Here is a 22,373-nt window from a genome sequence, read left to right as displayed (position 1 = left end):
GGAGTAGAGAAATTGGTTGGTGGCTGAAGGAAAATTTTCAGTCAAGGGTGGAGGTTTTAATGATGGAAGAATATTGATTTCTGTAAATTGGATCATTCCTATCCATTATACCAATATGCACGGGTGTCTTCTCTGATATAGGATGCTGGGATTCTCAAATGCCCATTTGAGTTTAGCATCATGAATTTAATGTCACCAGCCCAGATAGTTGATCTCATTCAGGAATGCTCCACTGCCCAGGTATGGGGAAGGCAACTAGTTGAGTTCATGCAGGGATGGATTTTTTCCAGGAGAGAAACAAGAGGCAAGAAAGTGCGATATAATCAACCTATATAAGGTTGACAAGGCAGGAGAGGGTCCTGAGAAATGGCGGGGTCAGTGGGTTGCAGGGCTCGATGGGATGGACGTTGGTTTGCATTTAAGGGAGTTAGTGAGCTGGGAGGTGGTTAAAGAGGAGGTGGTTCGGCCGGGCGCGGTGGCTCACACCTGTAATCCCAGCACTTTGGGGAGCCAAGGCGGGCGGATCACAAGGTCAGGCAATCGAGACCATCCTGGCTAACACGGTGAAACCCTGTCTCTACTAAAAATACAAAAAAAAAAAAAAAAAAAAATTAGCCAGGCGTGGTGGCGGGCGCCTGTAGTCCCAGCTACTCAGGAGCCCGAGGCAGGAGAATGGCGTGAACCCGGGAGGCGGAGCTACTGTACTCCAGCCTGGGCGACAGGGCGAGACTCCGTCTCAAAAAAAAAAAAAAAAAAAAAAGAGGTGGTTCAAGACAAGGATGCTGGAAACAGGTGTTTTGGAGGTGGCTGGTGTAGCTTCTGAGCATGCATAGCTGGAGTGGCTTGGAGGAGACATTGGTTACTGATGAAGAGGTAGGGACACCCTCCAGTGATCAAGGAAGCAGGGGACCAGCATGGACAATGGTCTCTCCACAGGGAAATTGGAGGTCATCAAATGTTAACAGGTTCCGTCAGAGTCTTAACTCCCAGCTTCTGTTTTCCTGTGGATCTCAGGATCTTAGCTGCTGGTGCTACCTCTGACTTTGGACTTCCCATTGAGCCCAGCAGCACTGGGAGGGACCTTCATGGCATTGGCTGGTTTAAGGAAGACTTTCTTGGCTTTGCTGACTTTCTTGGGGGCCTTCTTGGCTACACCTGCTTTTGAGGGAGCCCTCCTCACCTCACTTGACTTCTTGGGGGCACCTTTTCCACCTTATCTGAGTTGGGAAGGTCTTTCTTTGATTCTCTTGCTTTCTTGGGGCCCTTCTCACTGGTTTTTCTGGGGGCCATGATGGTGGACATATTCCAGAGCTGAGTTTTCCTTTTGTTCTTAGGAACTAATTTGAGGCTGCTAGTGGCCCCACCTTGGTCTTAGAGTTGATGGTCTGCAGGGCATTTCCAGGTTAAAGGTTTTTTATTTGTTTGTTTAATTTTGAGACAGAGTCTTGCTCTGTCACCCAGGTTGGAGTGCAGCGGCACGATCTTGGCTCACTGCAGCCTCCGCCTCCTGGGTTCAAACAATTTTCCTGCCTCAGCCTCCTAAGTAGCTGGGATTACAAGCACGCACCACCATGCCCAGCTAACTTTTGTATTTTTAGTAGAGACAGGGTTTCACCATGTTGACCAAGCTGGTCTCAAACTCCTGACCTGAAGTGATCCGGCCACCTTGGCCTCCCAAAGTGCTGGGATTACAGGTGTGAGCCACTGCGCCTGACCTCCAGGTTTAAGTTTAAACCATGAAGTAGATGGACTGTGTAGAGAGAGACCAGGGAAATGGAGGATTTTACTGACCACTGAACAGGGATGTCACTATTGCCAGAGAGGAAAAGGATTCCCCCTTGGTAGAGTGAACATATAAGGGAAAGTGGTTGAAAATTGAATCAGGAGACAGAGACCTCACACCACTCAGAGGTCCCTAGAGAACTTTACTGACCTAGAAAAAAAGATAAACAGGGAGAAGGTCTTCAGTTCTTGTTTGGAATCTGACACTGAAGCATCCTCACTCCTCACTCTCTTCCCGACCCCGAGAGTCTGAAATTGATGAATACTTTTTGTTTAAAACTTGGCTTGTTGTTTTGTTTTTTCTTTCTGTTTTCATCAAGGGATCTTTATTTTACTTTTGTGTATTTGTATGTTTTCCATGAGTCATGTTAATTCTTCCATGTTTAAACTTTTTGGCCCAGAGGAATTTATACATTTAAATTATGGATTTAATTTCAGAAGGTACATACACACACACACACACACACACACACTCATCTCACTTTTTAAAAACTGTAAAATATAGGCCTGTAAATCTCCAGAAAATATCTAATGTGGGCCGGGTATGGTGGCTCATGCCTGTAATCTCAGCACTTTGGGGGGCCGAGGTGGGTGGATCACCTGAGGTCAGGAGTTCGAGACTAGCCTGGCCAACGTGGTGAAACCCTATCCTCACTAAAAATAAAAAAATTAGCTGGGCATGGTGGCAGGTGCCTGTAATCCCAGCTACTCGGGAGGCTGAGACAGGAGAATCACTTGAACCCAGGAGGCAGAGGCTGCAGTGAGCCGAGATCACCCCACTGTGCCCCAGCCTGGGCGACAGACTGAGACTCTGTCTCACAAAAAAAAAAAAAGAAAAGAAAAAGTCAGTGTGCATCCCCTCTGACACCCAGCAACTTCACATCTTGGAATTTGTGCTGCAGGAAAATTATCACAAGTGCACAAGGATGTATGGTGAGATAGTTATTATTATCATTTTAAAAGATAGGGTCTCACTGTGTCACCCAGGCTGGAGTGCAGTGAAGTGATCACAGCTCACTGCAGCCTCGACCTTCTGGGCTCGAGTGATCCTCGTGCCTCAGCCTCCCCAGTAGCTGGGATTACAGGTGTGAGCCACCATGCCTGGCATCCCCCTTTTTTAAAAAAAAGGTTTTAATTATGAAAAGAATATGGACTTGTTGTTTTGTGCGGTTTTTTAAAAGCTTTAAAAATGTGTAGTGTGTCATTTAGAAGGTGAAAAGCCCTTACCCCATCCCACCTCCCAGAGATAACCTCTGCTAGCAATTTCGTGTTTGTCTTTCAAATTTTTTCCCACACACATTCTTTGTACTGGCTGCTTCCCCTCCTGGGTTACTCTTCTCCCAGACAGAAACAGGTCTCATTCCCTTGCCTCCTCCAGCTTTTATTAAAACATTATCTTCCCTGTAGCTGGATGCAGTGGCTCACGCCTGTAATCCCAGTGTTTTGGGAGGTGGGGAGGCAGGAGGATAGCTTGAGCCCAGGAGTTTGAGACTAGCCTGGGCAACATGGCGAGACCCATCTCTATAAATAAATAAATAAATAAATAAATAAATAAATAAATAAATAAAGGAAATTTAAAAGAGAGAGGGAAGGACTCTTGAAAACCGTCCATATCATGCTTCTCTAAATGGCTGAGGGCTCAGAGGAGAAAAAATCAGCAATTTCACATCACGGAATTTATTCTGCAGAAAAATTCTCACAAGTGCACAAGGATGTGTGGTCAGATGATGATGATGATGATTATTATTATTATTATTGATGAAAGTAGTAGCAGCAGCAGCAGCAGTATTTTAAAAGACAGAGTCTCGGATGGGCACGGTGGCTCACGCCTGTAATCCCAGCACTTTGGGAGGTTGAGGTGGGCAGATCACTTGAGGTCAGGAGTTCGAGACCAGTCTGGCCAACATGGTGAAACCCCAACTCTACTAAAAATGCAAAAATTAGCCAGGTATGGTGGTGGGTGCCTGCAGTCCCAGCTACCAGGGAGGCTGAGGCACGAGAATAGCTTGAACCCAGGAAATGGAGGCTGCAGTGAGCCAAGATCGTGCCACTGCACTCCATGCACTCCAGCCTGGGTGCTGACCCAGGTTAGGTGCAAGACTCCGTCTTAAAAAAAAAGAAAAGGGGGAAAAAAAAAAAGGACAGAGCCTCACTGTGTCGCCCAGGGTAAAGTGCAATGAGTAAAGGCCCATGATGGGAACCCTGAGGAGAGAGTCAAGGGGAAAGAAAAAAAAAAAAGCAAAACCAAAATGGAATTTAAAAAAAATCAGGTGCAATTTGCATAACAGAAAATTAACCATTTTAAAGTGAACGGCTCTGTGGCATTTACTGCACTCCAACTGTTATGTAACTACCACCTCTGTCTAGCTCCAGAACATTTTCACCACCCCTAAAGGAGACCTTGTACCCATTAAGCAGTCTCTCTCCTTCTCCCCTCCCCACCACCTTCCTCCAGCCTCTGGCAACCACCCATCTGCATTCTGTCTCTATGGATTTACCTATTCTAGGTAGTCAACAGGATGAGATATCCCAAAAGTCCATCCATGGATGAACAGATAAACCAAGTGTGATATACCTTCCTCAGATATTAGTCTGCCTTAAAAAGGAATGAAATACTAATCTCTGCTACAACATAGATGAACCTCAAAAATATGATGTGGCTGGACACAGTGGCTTACACCTGTAATCCCAGAACTTTGGGAGGCTGAGGTGGGCGGATCGCTTGAGCCCAGGTGTTCAAGACCACCCTGGGTAACACAGCAAAACTCCATCTCTACAAAAAAATTTACAAAAAACTAGCCAGGTGTGGTAACATGTGCCTGTAGTCCCAGCTATTCAGGAGACTGAGGCGAGAGGATCGATTGAGCCCAGGAGGCCGAGGCTGCAGTGAGCCAGGATCATACCACTGCACTCCAGCCTAGGCAACAGAGTGAGACCCTATCTTAAAAAACAAAACAAAACAAAACAAAACAAAAAAGTTGATGCTGAGTGAAAGAAGCCAGACACAAAAGGCAACATCGTGTTTAATTCCATTTACATGAAATGTCCAACGAAGATTTTTTTTGGCAACATTTATTTTGAGTCTCATATTCAGTGAGTGGACCACACATATGCATGCACTGCAGTATGTTCTTGGAAACATTTCAGATTTGAGAGGTCTGTTCAGCTATGATGACGGTAGGTGTTGTCCCTTCCCTCTCTCCTTGAAGAAAAGGAACTAAGGCTGGACGCGGTGGCTCATGCCTGTAATCCCAGTACTTTGGGAGGCTGAAGTGGGCAGATCACTTGAGGTCAGGAGTTCAAGACTAGCCTGGCCAACATGGTGAAACCCTGTCTCTACTAAAAAATACAAAAAATTAGCCAGGTATGGTGCTGCACGCCTGTAATCCCAGCTACTCGGGAGGCTGAGGCAGGAGGATTGTTCACACCCAGGAGGTGGAGGCTGCAGTCAATCAAGATTGCACCATTGCACTCCAGCCTGGGCGGCAGAGCAAGACTCTGTCTCAAAAAGAAAAGAGAAGGGAAGAGAAAAGAAAAGAAACCAAAAGAAAAGGAAAGAAAAGAAAAGGAACCAAGACCTAGAAGGGCAAAAATAGGAAAAGTTGGCCGGGCGCAGTGGCTCACGCCTGTAATCCCAGTACTTTGGGAGGCCAAGGTGGGCAGATCACAAGGTCAGGAGATCGAGACCATCCTGGCTAACACGGTGAAACCCCGTCTCTACTAAAAATACAAAAAATTAGCCGGGCGCGGTGGCAGGCGCCTGTAATCCCAGCTACTCGGGAGGCTGAGGCAGGAGAATGGCGTGAACCCGGGAGGCGGAGCTTGCATTGAGCCGAGATAGCACCACTGCAGTCCGGCCTGGGCGAAAGAGCAAGACTCGGTCTCTTAAAAAAAAAAAAAAAAATTGGAAAAGTTATTTACTGTTAGCAGCAATTGTCATAAAGTAATGAACATTTATTGCATGATTACAATGAGATGAATTGTATCCTGTTTTTATAAGCATATTAAGTTTTCTTTTTTAAAAAAAGTATGTATGTATTTATTTTAAGAGATAGGGTCTTGCTCTGTTGCCCAGACTGGAGTGCCATGGTATGATCATAGCTCAATGCAGCCTCAAATTCCCAGGTTCAAGCAATCTTCTTGCCTCAGTCTCTCGAGTAGCTAGGACTACAGGCATGTGCCAACATGCCTGGCTAGTTTTCTTATTTTTAAATGTATTTTTGTAGAGACAGGATCTTGCTGTGTCGCCCCGGCTGTCCTCAAACTCCTGGCCTCAAGCGATCCTCTGCCTTGGCCTCCCAAAGGGCTGAGATGATAGGCATCTACCTCTGCATTTGGCCCACATTAAATTTTCTAGTCATCACGGGAACCAAAATAAACAATATAAAACACTCACATTCCTTGAGCACTTACTATATGCAGGGCCCTGTAATAGATTATTGTGTGTATCAGCTCATTCCATTCTCACACAACCTATGAGGTTGGTGCTATTTTCTACCTTTTATATATGAGGAAACTGAGGCTCAGAGAAGGAAACTGCCTTGCCCAAGGTCAAAGCCACGTCTGATCCCCAAATCCTTTCAACTCCTCTGCACTACTATTTTCTAGTGCAGATATTGCCAGTTTTCTAAGCAGAAGCATGATTTAGCAGCCCTGAATAGACTTCTCATTTCAGAACCAAAGTGTTGGACATTGTTGGATAATATGAAAAACAAATGACACACAAACCTATTTGATACTGTTTTTAATTTTCTCTTCATTTGATTTTCCTGATGACATGATTAATCTTTTTCGCCTCTACCCTGTATGTGAAATGTAGGTCTTTGCAGATGTCTCAGAGAGAGTTAATAGTTGCTGCTGGTTTTGTTTTCTCTCCCCGGGGATTCCCATCCCTGGGTGCAAGTGAAATTAAACTTGTGCCTCTTTGCCGCTGGCCGTGGTGCTGAAAACATCCCGGGCCGCACTAGGGTTGCTCCTGTTAGCATGCCATCCCTGCTAAGAGTCTTGGGCTGATCAGCGAGTGGAGAGATCTTTTCCAGGCTTCATTTTGGTTAGAACTGTGTGTTGAAGATTTTAAAGCCCACGTCTGGGAACTGGAGACTGTTTGGATTGTTTGAAGTTGAAATAGTCATTAATAATTCCTACTTGAGATGGGCTTATGAGGGCGTGGACTAGCATGCGATGGTTGGCCTTTACTAAACTGTGGCCATTGGTTGGGACTTGGGTGAGGTGTAACCCATTTGGTCTAATCCATATGGTTAGGGCCCCAAGTGCACCTGCATTCTATTTTTTTTTTTTTTAATAAAGGCAAAACCATCTATCTTCTAACCAGGGTAGCTCCTGAGTGGTCTTTGGGGACCACCAGCTTAAAAGCATAGACTGTGGGCTGGGCACAGTGGCTCATACCTGTAATCCCAGCACTTTGAAAGGCCAAGGTGAGAGGATCGCTTGAGTCCAGGAGTTCAAGACCAGCCTAGGCAACATGGTAAAACCCTCATCTCTACAAAAATGTTGAAAATTAGCCAGGTGTGTTGGCATGTACCTATAGTCCCAGCTACTCAGGGGGCTGAAGTGGGTGGATCGCTTGAGCCTGGGAGGTCAAGGCTACAGTGAGCTGTGATCATGCCACTGCATTTCACCCTGGGCAACAGAGCAAGACCCTAACTCAAACAAACAAACAAAAAAAGGCATAGACTGTGGAGTTGGGCAGACCTGGGTGTGAGCCCCAGCTCTGCCAGTACCTCCTATGTGACCTTGAAAATTTATTTAATCTCTCTGAGCCTGGATTTTCTTATGTGGAAAATGGGGCTTACCACAGAACCCACCTTGTAGAAATGTTGCAAGGAATTAACTGAAACAAAGTGCTTACCACGGTATCTGCCCAAAGAAGCAGTTGGAAACAAGGCAGCTGTAATTATGGTCGCTGTGCTTGTTAATGGCCCCACAATAGTTGATCATATTGCAGAGTGAAATTGGGGCATGTGTTTAATGGACCAAGGAATATGTCTTAAACCCATATATCTAGGGTCCTGGTACCCTCTACTCTTTTCCTGGTGATTGTGATGAGCGTGGAACTTACATGAAAATGAGGTCTGTTTGGCTTCTTCCCACAAGCTCAATGACCTGGCTAACTGCTACAAGTATCTGTTTCCTTAGAACCCACCCATCAGCAGTCCCCATAGTGGAGACAAGGTCACAAAGAATTGACAAACCTGATTTGATTTCCGCACCAACCACAGGAGGCTTGAAATGAGATGAGGGTGAAGGGCACCACAGAGGGATGCAAGGATTACTTGGACACTGCAAGGTCTTGCTAAGGGATGGGAACCATCAGCCATGCCCACTTTGAGAATTTTCCTTCATGTTCTGAATCTGAAGAGCAAGGTCCTGTTCTCAGATGCAAGCCCTCCTTCTTCCCTACGCAGAGTCAAACTTGATCTTTTCCAGGGTCACATACAGCCTCTCTCCGGGGCCTCTGCAGGTCCTGATCAATTTCATTGTGTATAGAGCTCTGTGTCTCCTCACCTGCCTGCAGGGCTGTCTGCTATCCTGACTTCCGAGAGCCATTTCGGAAGCCAGCTTTTCCTCCCATCAGGGATGCTTCTCTTCTTTCAGCCCCCGCCCCCCTTTGGCCTCCTAGGATGGCTGATTTTTCTGGATCCCGCTGACACAGGTGCTTTCTCTCTGAGCCAATCAGGGAGCAGAAAGGCTCAGCTCAGCTAACAGAGGCATTGCTCACCGCAGCTGTGAGTTAGAACTCAGGCTTTCTAAATCGGGAGGATCAGGCATGACTTGAGGTTGGGCTGAGAAAGCCTCGCCTCCCCCCAGCTCGACTACCCAGTGAAACCTTTGGCTTCTGCCTCGGGCGAGGCATCTCTTACCATGCCAAGAACTCAGCAGCCCATCTTTCTTTCATCTGGGCACCAAGTACATCATTGCATATTTCAGGGGGTTTCATTGTGTCCTTAACATGCTCATGGAGACTTGGCTTGAGATGAAGTCGGGGTTTATAGGCAGCAGGACCCATGTCCCCTTCCTTCATTTCCTCCACCGGTGATTTTTGTTTTGTTTTGCTTTGTTTTGTTTTTGAGATGGAGTCTCGTTCTGTTGTCCTGGCTGGAGTGCAGTGGCGTTATCTCGGCTCACTGCAAACTCTGCTTCCCGGGTTCAGGTGATTCTCCTGCCTCAGCCTCCCAAGTAGCTGAGATTACAGGCATCTGCCACTATGCCCAGCTAATTTTTGTATTTTTAGTAGAGACGGGGTTTCACCATGTTGGCCAGGCTGGTCTCGAACTCCTGACCTCTGGTGATCCACCCGCCTTGGCCTCCCAAAGTGCTGGGATTACAGGTGTGAGCCACCGCACCAGGCCCTTCCACTGGTGTTTTTTGAGCATCTACTATATAGAGAATGCTCTCCTGGGCACAGAGGATGAAGCAGTGAACAAAGTAGACAAAAAGTCCCCACGTGCATAGAGCGTGCAGTCTCGTGGGAGAGACAGGGAACAAGATGAAGAAGGAAAAAAATAGCAGATGCTTGACTGGGGACGGGGACTAAAGAAAGAAAAAAATAAGCAGGCTAAGGGGGTTGATGGATGTGACCTTTGAGTAAAGGCCTAAAGGAAGTGAGGGAGGGAGTCATGTGGATGTCTGGGGAAAGACTATTCCAGGAGAATGAACAGCAGGTGCAAAGGCCCCTAGGTACAAATGTGCCTGGGGAGTTTGGGGAATAAAAGGGAGGCCGGCATTGCTGTAGCTGAGTGACTAAGGGAGAGAATAGAGGAGATGAGGGGAGGGAGGTAATGGGAGCAGGTCATGCACCTTGCTGGTGCTGGAAGGACTTTGTTTTTGCTTTTGAGTGAGATGGGATCCATGGGAAGGCTTTGAATACTTCCACATGCATTAGGCTGAAATTTTCTTTTCTGCTTTTGTCTCATTCCAACATTGCTCTTATTTCATCAAAATCTTCGGTTTCTTCTCAGGCTCTTTACCCAAGTGGGAGCAGAAGGCTGGTACCCAGGGCTGTTCAGTTCTCCCCCTGGGGTCAGAACGTGGAGGAGAAAGCTTGGAGGAGAAAGAGGAACCCCCACCTCTTTCTGGATGACTCAAAACCGCAATTACCTGAGCTCCTCCTCCTACCCCTGAAATAGAGGCACTTAGCACTTCCTAAACTTCCCGGTGCACGCAAATCCCCTGGCGATCTTTTTAAATGCAGGTTCTGACTCAGCAGGTGGATGTGAGGTCTAAGGCTGCATTCCTAACAGGTGCTGGTTCTGGGACCACACTTTGAGTAGCAAGGGTCTGAGGTCGTTGTTGCAGATGTCCATCTGGGGCATGTCTGTGGACACTTGCGGGGGTGCGGGTGAGCAGAGGGAGGGGGGATGATGTTGGAAAAACAGTGTGAGTATCTGTGTTTGATAAGAAGTAAGAAAATGAAGCAAGGTGGGAGAGTAGAACCTCTTTATTTTTGCCTACGTGCTAAGGTTTTATTGCCATACCCAGAGAGCCCTGGGTCTGAAATCCAGGCAACACTGGCCAGTTGAAACCCTGATATTGCAGCCCATAAAAGTGCTGCATGCTGCATGGTGGCCTTCTGGGACTCTTCCTGGAACCTTCAGTGCCGGAGCCGGTCCAAAGGAAGTCACATCCCTGCCATTGAGGGGCAGGAGGCCAGGGAACCGGAGGAGTGGGATGGCAGAAGCGCGTGTAAGGAGGCTGAGTTGGCAGGAAGAGAAAGCGAAGTCAGCTTCAAATCATAGCGAGAGGAGACCAGGGAAGGGCTTGGCGTTGCTGCTCTGTGTACAAATATTGTCTCTTATTTTCCAGGCTGCAGGGTGAGGCAGAGTGGAGTATTTGTGCAACACAGCCCAGCTTTGTTCTCTGGGCTCCTAATGCCTGTCAGCTCGGAGGCAGAAAGCCAATCAGAGATGATCGTCGGCAAGGCCGGCTTTTGTTGGCTCCCCAAATTGCCCTGAGTCTCGGATTTTGCTTTTCAGAGTGTGCTTTCAGCTGGAGGCAAAGGCTGAAGCTGGTGACAAAAGGAAGCCTGGTTTTCCTGGCTTTCCGAGACTTTTACTGAGGGGGTTTCTGTTTCAGACTCCGTTTTCCCACCTGGAAAGCAGGTTCCACTCTCCCTCCGGCCTGGAGGGGATGGTTTTATGGTGCTTCCAAAATGCCAAACCTCACTCCAGGGCAGAAGAGGAGACTGAAACCAATTAATTTTCCAAAGGTTAGAGCTAGGAGGAGGGGAGAGGTTTAGCATGGTCAAGTTCCCCCAAGACGTACTAATTGATCTCTCTACAGAACGCGGGATTTCGTGCCCCCAGGGGACACTCAGCAATGTTTAGAGACCACTTGAGGTTGTCATCACTGGACAGGAGGGGTTGCTACTGGCATCTGGCACACAGAGGCCAGGGATACTGTTGAACATGCTGCAGTGCCCAGACAGCCCCACCAAGGAGAATGATCCACCCCTAAACCTAGTGCTGAGGTTGGGAAATCCTGCTCCGGAGTAACCAACACCCTATGGCTTTTTCACTCAAGCAGCCGCTTCTCCAGTGCTTACACCTCCTCAGAGATTGCCAGATCCATATGCAGAGCCTGTTGGCGTGGGACACTTCTGAGGGGTGTGGCAGGGAGACAGCGGACATTCCCATTTACCAGCTGATCAGCAGGTCAGGAGCTAATATGAAATGAACAAGATAGACCCTCCCCACCTGCCCTGCAGATCCTCTGGTGGGACTCTAGGGAGGGAGGCCTCCTCAACCCAAATGACAGTTCCCAGGATGCAGGGAGGAGTTTACCTATGCAAACTGGAGAGAATGCAAATGGGGCATCTAGAGATACTTACTGGACGACCCCTCCCCTGCCTCGGGTCTTGGAAGAGCAGATTCTCAGAGGTCTGCCCTGATCACTGTAATTTTTTTTTTATTGAGGTAAAATTAATATAACACAATTAACCATTTTAAAGTGGCATTTAGGGCTGGGCACAGTGGCTCATGCCTGTAATCCCAGCACTTTGGGAGGCTGAGGAAGGAAGGTCGCCCAGGAGTTCAAGACCACCCTGGGCAACAAACTAAGACTCCGTCTCTTACAAAAAAAAAAATTAGGCACACATGGTGGTGTGCACCTGTAGTCCCAGCTACTCAGGAGGCTGAGGCAGGAGGATTGTTTGAGCCTAGGAATTCAAGGCTGCGGTGAGCTATGATCATGCCACTGCACTCCAGCCTGGGTGACAGAGCAAAATTGTGTTTCTTTAAAAAAATAAAAGTAAAAATAAATAAGAAAAGAAAGGAGAGGGGAGGGGAGAGGCGTTTAGTACACTCACAATGTTGTGTAACTGTCACCTTCATCTAGTTCTAAAACATTAAGCAGTCACTCCCATTTCCCTTCCCATTCCCCAGGAACAACAAATCTGCTGTCTATCTCTGGATTTGCCTGTTCGGGATATTTCATATACATGGAATCATACAATATGGGGTATTTTATGTCTGCTTCTTTCGCTTGGCATAATGTTTTCAAGGTTCATTCCTGTTCTATCACGTATCAGTACTTCATTCCTTTTTTTTTTTTTTTTTTTGAAACGGAGTTTTGCTTTTGTTGCCCAGGCTGGAGTGCAATGGCACAATCTTGGCTCACTGCAACCTCCGCCTCCCGGGTTCAAGCAATCCTCCTGCCTCAGCCACCTGAGTAGCTGGGATTACAGGCATGTGCCACCACACCCAGCTAATTTTGTACTTTTTTTAGTAGAGATGGGGTTTCTCCATGTTGGTCATGCTGGTCTTGAACTCCCAACCTCAGGTGATCTGCCTGCCTCGGCCTTCCAAAGTGCTGGGATTACAGGCGTGAGCCACTGCACCCGGCCTACTTCATTCCTTTTTATGGCTGAATACTATTCCATTCTATGAGTAGACCACATTTTGTTTATCCATTCACCCACTGGTGAAATTTAGGTTGTTTCCATCTTTTGGCTGTTGTGAATAGTGCTGCTGTGAATATTTGTGTATGAGTGTTTGTTGGAATACCTGTCTTACGATCCTTTTGTGTTTATACCTTGGAGTGGAGTTGCTGTGTGTCACATGGTAACTCTGTGATTAACTTTTTGAGGAACCAATGAATGGTTTTCTACGGCAGTTGCACTGGTGTTTTTTGTTATTGTTGTTTTTGTTCTTGTTGTTTTGAGACAGGGTCTCACTCCCATTGCCCAGGCTGGAGTGCAGTGGTGCAGTCATGGTTCACTGCAGCCTCAACCTCCTGCAATTGCTTGGGAGGCTCAAGCAATCCTCTCTCCTCAGCCTCCCAAGTAGCTGGCACTACAGGCCTGCGCCACTATGCCCGGCTAATTTTTCATATTTTTTGTAGAGATAGAGTCTCAGTTTGTTGCCTAGGCTGGTCTCGGACTCCTGTGCTCAAGTAATCCTCCTACCTCGGCCTCCCAAAGTGCTGGGATTACAGGCATGAGCCACCGCATCTGGCCAGCTACACCATTTTATATTCCCACCAGCATGAGGGTTTCAATTTCTTCACATCTTCACCAACACTTGTTTTCTGTTTGTTTGTTTGTTTTTAATTTTAGCTATCCTAGTGGATGTGAAGCAGTATCCCATTGGGGTTTGATTTGCACTTCCCTGATCACTAATACCCTCATGTACATATTGGCCATTTGACTGTCTTCTTTGGAGAAATGTCTATTCCAGCCTCCTGTCCATTTTTCAATTGGATTATCTTTTTGTTGTTGTGTTGTAAATGTTCTCTTTTTATTTTTTATTTTTTTGAGACAGAGTCTCGCTCTGTCGCCCAGGCTGAAGTGCAGTGGCACGATCTCGGCTCACTGCAAGCTCTGCCTCCCAGGTTCACGCCATTCTCCTGCCTCAGCCTCCCGAGTAGCTGGGACTACAGACGCCCGCTACCACGCCTGGCTAATTTTTTGTATTTTTTTAGTAGAGATAGGGTTTCACCGTGTTAGCCAGGATGGTCTTGATCTCCTGACCTCATGATCCACCCGCCTTGGCCTCCCAAAATTCTGGGATTACAGGCGTGAGCCACCACACCTGGCCGTAAATGTTCTTTATATAGTACTAGACCCTTATCAGATACATGATTTGCAAATAGCTTCTCCTATTCTGTTACTTGCCTTTTAACTTTCTTGATAACGTCCTTTGATGCACAAAAGGTTTAAATTTTGATAAAGCCCAGCGTATCTGTTTTTTCTTCTGTGGATCATGCATTAGGTGTCAAATCTGATCATAATGTTTTATTTATTTATTTACTTATTTATTTATTACTTTATTTATTTTTGAGATGGAGTCTTGCTCTGTTGCCCAGGCTAGAGTGCAGTGGCATGATCTCGGCTCACTGCAACCTTCACCTCCCAGGTTCAAGTGATTCTCCTGCCCCGGCCTCCCAAGTAGCTGGGACTACAGGTGTGTACCACCACGCCTGGCTAATTTTTGTATTTTTAGTAGAGACAGGGTTTCACCATGTTGGCCAGGCTGGTCTCAAAGTCCTGACCGCAAGTGATCCACCCACTGCAGCCTCTATCTATTTTTAATTTATCTTTTTTTTTTTTTTTTTGAGACAGGGCCTCCTTCTGTCACCCAGGCTGGAGTGCAGTGGTATAGTCATTGTACACTGCAGCCTCTACCTCCTCGGCTCAAGCAATTCTCTCGCCTCAGCCTCCCAAGTACCTGGGACCACAGGTGCCTGCCATCATGCTGGCCCTGCCACCATATTTGAAATTGCAGCCCTGACCCCTTCCACTGTCTATAGCCTTCACCATCTTACTACATAACATAGAATATATGACGTACTGTATAACATGGTATATGCAGTGTACTGTATAGCATAGTATACATGATGTAGTCATCTCATTTATTTGCTTCTCCTCTGGGAAGCAGGAGGAAGCTTCTCCTCTTGTCTGCTTTGCTCTCAACTGTGTCCCTAGACCAGAACAGAGTCTGGCACACAGCAGGTACTGAATGAATATGTGTTCAGTGAATATTGTGGGTGAGATAGAAGGTGAATATCCACATTTCCCTTTAGAAGTCTCCTGATCTGGGTTTGAGATCTGCAGGGATCTACTCCAGACAGGAGAACGAATAATTCCACCTGTGCTGATGAGTTGGGAGGATCTAGAGGGCTTGAGATCTTTCCACTGGGGTCAGTGGGGGTGGATGCACCTCCAACACCCTTCTTTTCTTTGAACAAGATTTTTCCTTAATTCCCCAATACTCCCTTTGAATATATGATTTTAGCCACCATCATAGCGAATTGCATCGTCCTCGCACTGGAGCAGCATCTGCCTGATGATGACAAGACCCCGATGTCTGAACGGCTGGTGAGTGATGTCTTTTCTCAGGGTCTTCTCCTTGGCTTTAGCAGGACATTAATTTTTGGGGGAGTGGAGCAGGGCACAGAGGAGGCTCTCAGTCCTGGAGCCCAGAGCCAGATCATGGGAAGCCTAAATTTCCTTTTTATTTTTTCTTGAATCAGAGTCTCGCTCTGTCACCCAGGCTGGAGTGCAGTGGTTCAGTCATAGCTCACTGCAGCCTCCACCTCCTGGGCTCAAGCCATCCTCCCACTGCAGCCTCCTGAGTAGCAGGGACTACAGGTGCCACCATGCCCAGTTAATTTTCTTATTTTTATCTTTTTTTGTAGAGATGGGGATCTCACTAGGTTGCTTAGGCTGGTCTCAAACTGCCCACTTTGGCATCTGACATAATTTCAGGCAGTATACTCAAATGAACATTGTTAATGTTAATAATTATGTCTTGGCCAGACACTGTAGCTCATGCCTGTAATCCCAGCAGTTTGGGAGGCCAAGGCGGGTAGATCACTTGAGGTCAAGAGTTCGAGACCAGCCTGACCAACATGGTGAAAGCCCGTCTCTACTAAAAAAATACAAAATTAGCTGGATATGGTGGTGCACACCTGTAATCCCAGCTACTTGGGAGGCTGAGGCAGGAGAATCGCTTGAACCCGGGAGGCAGAGGTTGCAGTAAGCCAAGATCGCACCATTGCACTCCAGTCTGGGCAACAGGAGTGAAACTCCGTCTTGCGGGGGGCGGGGGGGCGGGGGGGGCGAAAAAAAAGAAACAAGAATATTACAAAGGATACAGATGAAGAGATGCAAAGGGTGAGATATAGGAGAAGGGTGTGGCTGGCAGCTTCTAGGTAGCTTCAGGAGGGGGACTGGTCACCAGAAAGACCAAGGCATGATTTGAGGGTTGTGACTTTCAGCCCCACCCCCCAACCTCTGGGAGGGCAGAGGGGCTGAAAATCAAGTTGATCACCAACGGTCAATGATTTAAATCCAACCCTCTAATCATGCCTTGGTTTTCCCGGTGACCAACCCCCATCCTGAAGCTACCTAGAAGCTGCCAGCCATCAGTCAATCCTTAGCCTACAAAAAGACATCCCTTTGGCGATCCCAAGGGTTTTAGGAGCTGTACACCAGGAAGCAGTGTCAAAGACCAAACATACATTTCACAATGTCACAGTCTTCTAAAAACCATAGCTAGCCTAGCAAACCTATGATTTCTAGATCTTTGCATTTTCACTTAAAATAAAGCTAAATAAAAAGAGTCCATTGAAAGACTGGTAAGCAAGTAGAAGTACCAGTGGCAAGCTAATGTGGAAAAGAAAAATCATTCAGGCAGAATGAAATGATTGTAGCTCGAGAAACATTGCTGTAACAGATGGGAAAACATTCACATTGGGGCTCTGATGGAGAAGAGCTTATAGCTTAATTTCAAATATGATAGATTATCAGCTGGAAGCCAGAACCAGCCGGAGGTTCTGCGGAGGAACTGGAGGTGAGGATACTGGCCACTTATCAGCCAGTACAGAAGTCCTATTCCAAACCTTTAGCAATCTACATGCCAGCTGAGGACCATCCTAAGGGGTCAGATTTAGGAGTGAGGTCAATGCACAAGCTCTAGCCTCAAATACCTTGAACGCTGCATGTGACAAGTAACTCCTCTAAACCAATGCTTTCCATTAGAACTTTCTGCAGTCACAGAAATGATCTCCATCTGCCCTGTCCAATAGGATTGTCACTTGAAATGTAGCCAGTGTGACTGCAGAACTGTGTTTTTTATTTTATTGCATTTAATTTTAATTGAAATAGCCACATGTGGCCTGTGACTGTCGTATTGAATAAGACAGGTGCAAACAAATAATTCTGTTTAGCCGAGTGATATGTGAGGTTGGCCCAAAAGGAATGAAGGAGGAAGGTGCCTTCTCTAAGCACTGGCTTTGCTTGCAAAAGGCTTTTGACAAGAGAACTCTACAAGAGGCAGTGAGGGGTGGTGAGTGCAGGAGGGTCGGGGGAAGTGAGAGGGTGATAGGTACTGATTTCTAGGTGGGCTGGTTCCCTGATCTTGTCAACATCTGCCCAGCCCAAGACGCTGACCTTGCCTTCTCTCCCTTCCAGGATGACACAGAACCATACTTCATTGGAATTTTTTGTTTCGAGGCTGGAATTAAAATCATTGCCCTTGGGTTTGCCTTCCACAAAGGCTCCTACTTGAGGAATGGCTGGAATGTCATGGACTTTGTGGTGGTGCTAACGGGGTAAGTGGCGCGTGCTATACGCTTTGGATTTAACTAGCTGAAGGATTACGAGGCTTTTGGTTGGTGTGGTCCGGGCCAGGCTCAGGAAGCCTGAGCCCTTGTGTTCTCCCTCCCCTTGTTATGCGCCTGCCTCCTTTCTGCCAACACCCCACCTCCATGTCTCAGCTATATATTACAGCAGATGCTTTCTGTTACAATTAAAATAATAGCTCATTATTGTTGGCTGCTTCCAGAGTGCTTTATGCCCATTCTCTAATTTAATCCTTGCAACAACCCACTGAATTAGGAAATATTAATATTCTCATCTGACCACTGAGGAATCAGAAACTCAGAGCGTAACTTGCTTAAGGCCACCCAGCAAGTAAGTAATGGAACTGGGAGATGAACAGAAGATTATGCATTCCAGAACTCAAGGTTTTAAGTGTTGTACGTGCATGGGTCTCTTGATTTGCTTGAGGATATCTTGCTTTTATTTCAACTTGGTGAATGTTTTTTGAGAATGTCTGGGTGCAAGGGATTGTGATTATGACAAAGGAGAAAAGCAAGCTAAATAAGGTGCAGTCACTGTCTTCAAGGAGTTTTCAGATCCATATATGATGAACTGTGGTTGAAATGTGTATATGCTTTCCTCTAAGCACCCCATATGAGGTAGCACTTGCTGGTATAACAAAAGATCCAAAGCTAGGAAATGACTTAAACATGGCAGAAGTTTATTTGTCACTCATAGAAAATTCAAAATTGAGCTGGGTGTGGTGGTGCATGCCTGTAATCTCAGCACTTTGGGAGGCTGAGGTGGGAGGATCACTTGAGCTCAGGAGTTCAAGACCAGTCTGGGCAACACAGTGAGACCCCCCCCCCAATCTGTAAAACATAAAATAAAATAAAAATTAACCAGGCATGGTGGTACATGCCTGGGAGAATTGCTTGAGCCCAGGAGTTGGAGGGCACAGTGAGCTATGATCATCCAACCGTGCTCCAGCCTGGGCAACAGAGCAAGACCCCATCTCAAAAAAAAAAGTCCAAAATAATTGTTCCTAGTCGACAGGCTCATCTCCTCCAATGACTGACAGACCCTGACCCTTGCCATATTGTGGCTCTTCATTGTCAGCCCACATCATCCAATAACTCCATGCTTGTCTGTATCAAACCAGGAAGGAGAAATGAGCATAGAAGGTGATACTTGGAAAGGTTTATGAGTTTGGAAGGGGTGTGACCCATGCCTGTTCCATTCATATCCTATTGGCTAGAACTCGGTCACATGACCACACATCACTGCAAGGGAAGCTGGGAAGTATCAGATTGTGCTTAGAAGAAAAGGGAAATGGATTTGGAGAATGACCTACTAGTCTGTCAGGGACCTTAAAAACTTTCATTAGATTCCAGTAGGGACATTAGTATCTAGTACCAATGGCTGGTTCCTCCTCTTCCCACTCTCTACTCTCCTCTCAGCTAAGTCTGGGCTCTCCTATTCTAAGACCCTTCTTCACTGGACACCTTTTTCATAGTAATCATTTACAGGATCATAGCTTTCCATGTTTTGTTGCTGCTCCAGGTTGTGTCTCTCTTGGCGGATGTGATGGGTTGCAGCACCCACACTGTGCTGGCTGGGCTCTCACAATGCAGATTTGTTTCAGACAATGTTGCCTCTCACAGAAGGAGCTGTGGCCTATTGGGCTGTTTATGTAGAGGCCTTCAGATGTCAGCAGTCTGTTGTAAGGACTCTGGGCTAGCTCTCATGGGCTTGGGTGTTCACAGAGGGATCTTTGTTGGCTGTGCTCACAGTTCGGTGGCTTGGGACCTTGGTGGGTCCCAAGGGCATATTATGGTACTGGGCACTTTTCTCTTAGTCTACTAGGAAACTCATCTGGAAACAGCCTAGTGGCTAACTTTTTTATTGTTTAAAAAATGTAAAGCTGGGCAGGGTGGCTCATGCCTGTATCCCAGCACATTGGGAGGCCAAGGTGGGAGGATTGCTTGAGCCCAGGAGTTTGAGACGAGCCTGAGCAACATAGCAAGACCACATCTCCACAAAATAAAAATTAAAAGTGTATAAAGCTGGGTACAGTGGCACATGCCTGTAACCCCAATTACTCAGGAGGCTGAAGAGAGAGGATTGCTTGAGCCTAACTAGTTTGAGACCAGCTTGGGTAACCTAGCAAGATCCCATGCAAAACTAAGTAGAGAATAATAGAGCAAACACCTGTGTATACATTCATTTATTCAGTGACTATTTATTGAACACTTCTATGTGCCAGGTCCTGTTCTAGGCTCTGGGACACAGCAGTAAACAAAATAGAAAAATCCCCTGTCCTCATGGAGCTGAGAGTCTACTGATGGAAATGGACACAATTGATGAATGAATCTAGTGTGTCAGATGGCGGTGAGGGGTACAGAGGAAAAATAAAGCAGGGGAGGGATGGGATGTGTGGCAGGCAGGGGTGAGGGGTGCTGGAAGCCAGGGAAGACTTCACTGGGCATGTGACATCTGAATGAAAACCTAAGGGAGGTGAGTGAGTGAGCCATGAGGAGAGCTGGAACAAGAGTGTCAGGCAAAGGGAACAGCCAGTGCAAAGGCTCTGAGGCTGGACTGTATCTGACGTGTTTGGTCAACAGTAAGAAGACCCACATGGCTAGAGAAGGTGACCAGAAGAATGGGGAGAATTGGGGATAGAGAAGTAATGGAGTAACCTGCTATCAAAACAAAACCTTTCTCTTTTTTTTTTTTTTTTTTTTTGATAAGAGTCTCCCTCTGTCACCCAGGCTGGAGTGCAGTGGTACAATCTCAGCTCACTGCAGCCTCTGCCTCCCAGGTTCAAGTGATTCTCCTGCCTCAGCCTCCCAAGTAGCTTGGATTACAGGCGTGTACCACAACATCTAGCTAATTTTTGTATTTTTAGTAGAGACGGGTTTACGCCATGTTGGCCAGGCTGGTCTTGAACTCCTGACCTCAAGTGATCCACCTGGCATGGCCTCCCAAAGTGCTGGGATTACAGGCATAAGCCACTGTACCCAGCAAAACAAAACCTTTCTAACCTTTCTAATCCCTGTTTTCTCCCTCCCTAGACCCATTCCTTTCTCTCCCCCATCCGGGGGCACTTTCCTGAATTTTATGTTTATTATTTCCATTTATGTATTCACACTTTGGCTGCCTAAGTATATAAGAAATATATGCTACCTATTTTTACACTTCAAAATATTTTTTAAATAGCATCAGAGTGAGAATAGTTTACACTTTGACTACATGCATAGATAAGAAATATGTGGGCTGGGAATGGTGGCTCACACCTGTAATCCTAGCAATTTTGGAGGCAAAGATGGAAGGATTACTTTAGGCCAGAAGTTTGAGACCAGCCTGGCCAATGTAGTGAAACCCTGTCTCTACAAAATGAAATAAAATGTAATAAAATATTCAGCTGGGCATGGTGGTGTGCTCCTGTAGTCCCAGCTACTCAGGAGGCCAAGGCGGGAGGATCACTTAAGCCCATAAGGTTGACGCTGTAGTGAGCTATGACTGCACTCCAGCTTGGGCAACAGAGCAAGACCCTGTCCCTAAAAAATGTTTGTTGTTGTTGTTGTTGTTGTTGTTTGTTTTTTTGTTTTTTTAATAAAGGCCAGGTGTGATGGCTCACACTTGTAATCCTAGCACTTTGAGAGGCCAGGGCAGGAAGACTGCTTGAGTCCAGGAGTTTAAGACCAGCCTGGGCAACATGGTGAAACCCCATCTATTAAAAAAATGCAAAAAATTAGCCAGGCATGATGACGCACGCCTGTAGTCCCAGCTACTCAGGAGGCTGAGGTGGGAGGATCACGTGAGCCCAGGAGGTCGAGGCTGCAGTGATCCGTGATTGCACCACTGCACTCCAGCCTGGGCAACAAAGTAAGACCTTGTCTCAAAAAAATAAAATAAAATAAAAAATAAAAAAAAGAAAAGAGAAAGAAAAAAAGATATGTGGTACTGTTTTTCAAACTTCACATTTCTCTAACCTGACTTGTGTTCAACATGAGATAAATCTGATTAATAAAAATAGTTTTCATGCATCCATTTTCATGACTGCATAGTATTCTGTGGTAGGAGTATGCTGCCGTGTATTTATCTATTTGGATTGTTTCCAGCTTTGGGCTATTTTGACCCAAAGTGTCCCTGCTTTCTCCCAAGTGAGTTTCTCTAGGGCACATACCCAGGAGTGGAACTGCTGAGTTGTATACTGTGTGCATCCTCAGCCCCACTAGGTATTGCCAAATTGCTCTGCAAAGTGGTTGTGCCAATTCATGCTCCCTGGGGGCTGGCTTCTGCTGGCTGAGGCTGGCTTGACCTTGCTGGCAGGAAGGAGCCTTAAAAATCCCTGTGTGGTTTTTTTCGTTTTACTTTTATTTTAAGTTTAGGGGTACAAGTGCAGATCTATTACATGGGTAAACTTGTGTCTTGGGGGTTTGTTGTACAGGTTATTTCATCACCCACGTATTAAGCCTAGTACCCATTAGTTACTTTTCTTGATCATCTTCCTCCTCCCGCCCTCCACCCTCCAAAAGGCCCCAGTGCGTGTTGTTCACCTCTGTATGTCCATGTGTTATCATCATTTAGCCCCCACTTAGAACACGCAGTATTTGGTTTTCTGTTTCTGCATTAGTTTGCTAAGGATAATGGCCTCCAGCTCCATCCATGTTCCTGCAAAGGACATGATCTTGTTCTTTTTCTTGGCTGCATAGTATTCCATGGTGTATATGTACCACATTTTCTTTATCCAGTCTATCATTGATGGGCTTTTGCAGCCCTGTTTTTTGTTTTTTCATAATAACACGGTTATGGGAACACTTAGGGAAGCTCATATACTATTGAGCAGTGTGATGGTTAATATTGAGCATCAACTTGATCAGCTTGAAGGATGCAAAGTCTTGTTCCTGGGTATGTCTGTGAGGGTGTTGCCAAAGGAGATTAACATTTGAGCCGGTGAACTAGGAGAGGCAGACTCACCCCCAATCTGTGTGGGCACCATCTAATCAGCTGCCAGTGCGGCCAGAAT

At 46.4% G+C, this 22,373-nt stretch overlaps 1 protein-coding gene across 9 annotated transcripts in view; it reads left to right on the top strand.

Annotated features, from left to right (window-relative positions):
- The window catches only part of CACNA1A (calcium voltage-gated channel subunit alpha1 A), a 418,584-nt gene that overhangs the window by 154,322 nt on the left and 241,889 nt on the right, over positions 1–22,373 (top strand). For 8 of the 9 annotated variants that reach the window (XM_054673094.2, XM_054673090.2, XM_054673092.2 and 5 more), the window contains 2 exons: positions 15,010–15,115; positions 17,213–17,352. In XM_054673094.2, the coding sequence (XP_054529069.1) occupies positions 15,010–15,115; positions 17,213–17,352 (246 nt within the window). The remainder of the gene's footprint in view (positions 1–15,009; positions 15,116–17,212; positions 17,353–22,373) is intronic. The other variant, XM_054673095.2, reaches the window with a different exon arrangement.

This window comes from Pan troglodytes, chromosome 20 (assembly GCF_028858775.2).
Source record: "Pan troglodytes isolate AG18354 chromosome 20, NHGRI_mPanTro3-v2.0_pri, whole genome shotgun sequence".
Taxonomy (NCBI): Eukaryota; Metazoa; Chordata; class Mammalia; order Primates; family Hominidae; genus Pan; species Pan troglodytes.
The sequence above is the reverse complement of the archived record's forward strand: the minus strand, read 5'-3'. Positions and strand labels throughout refer to the sequence as shown.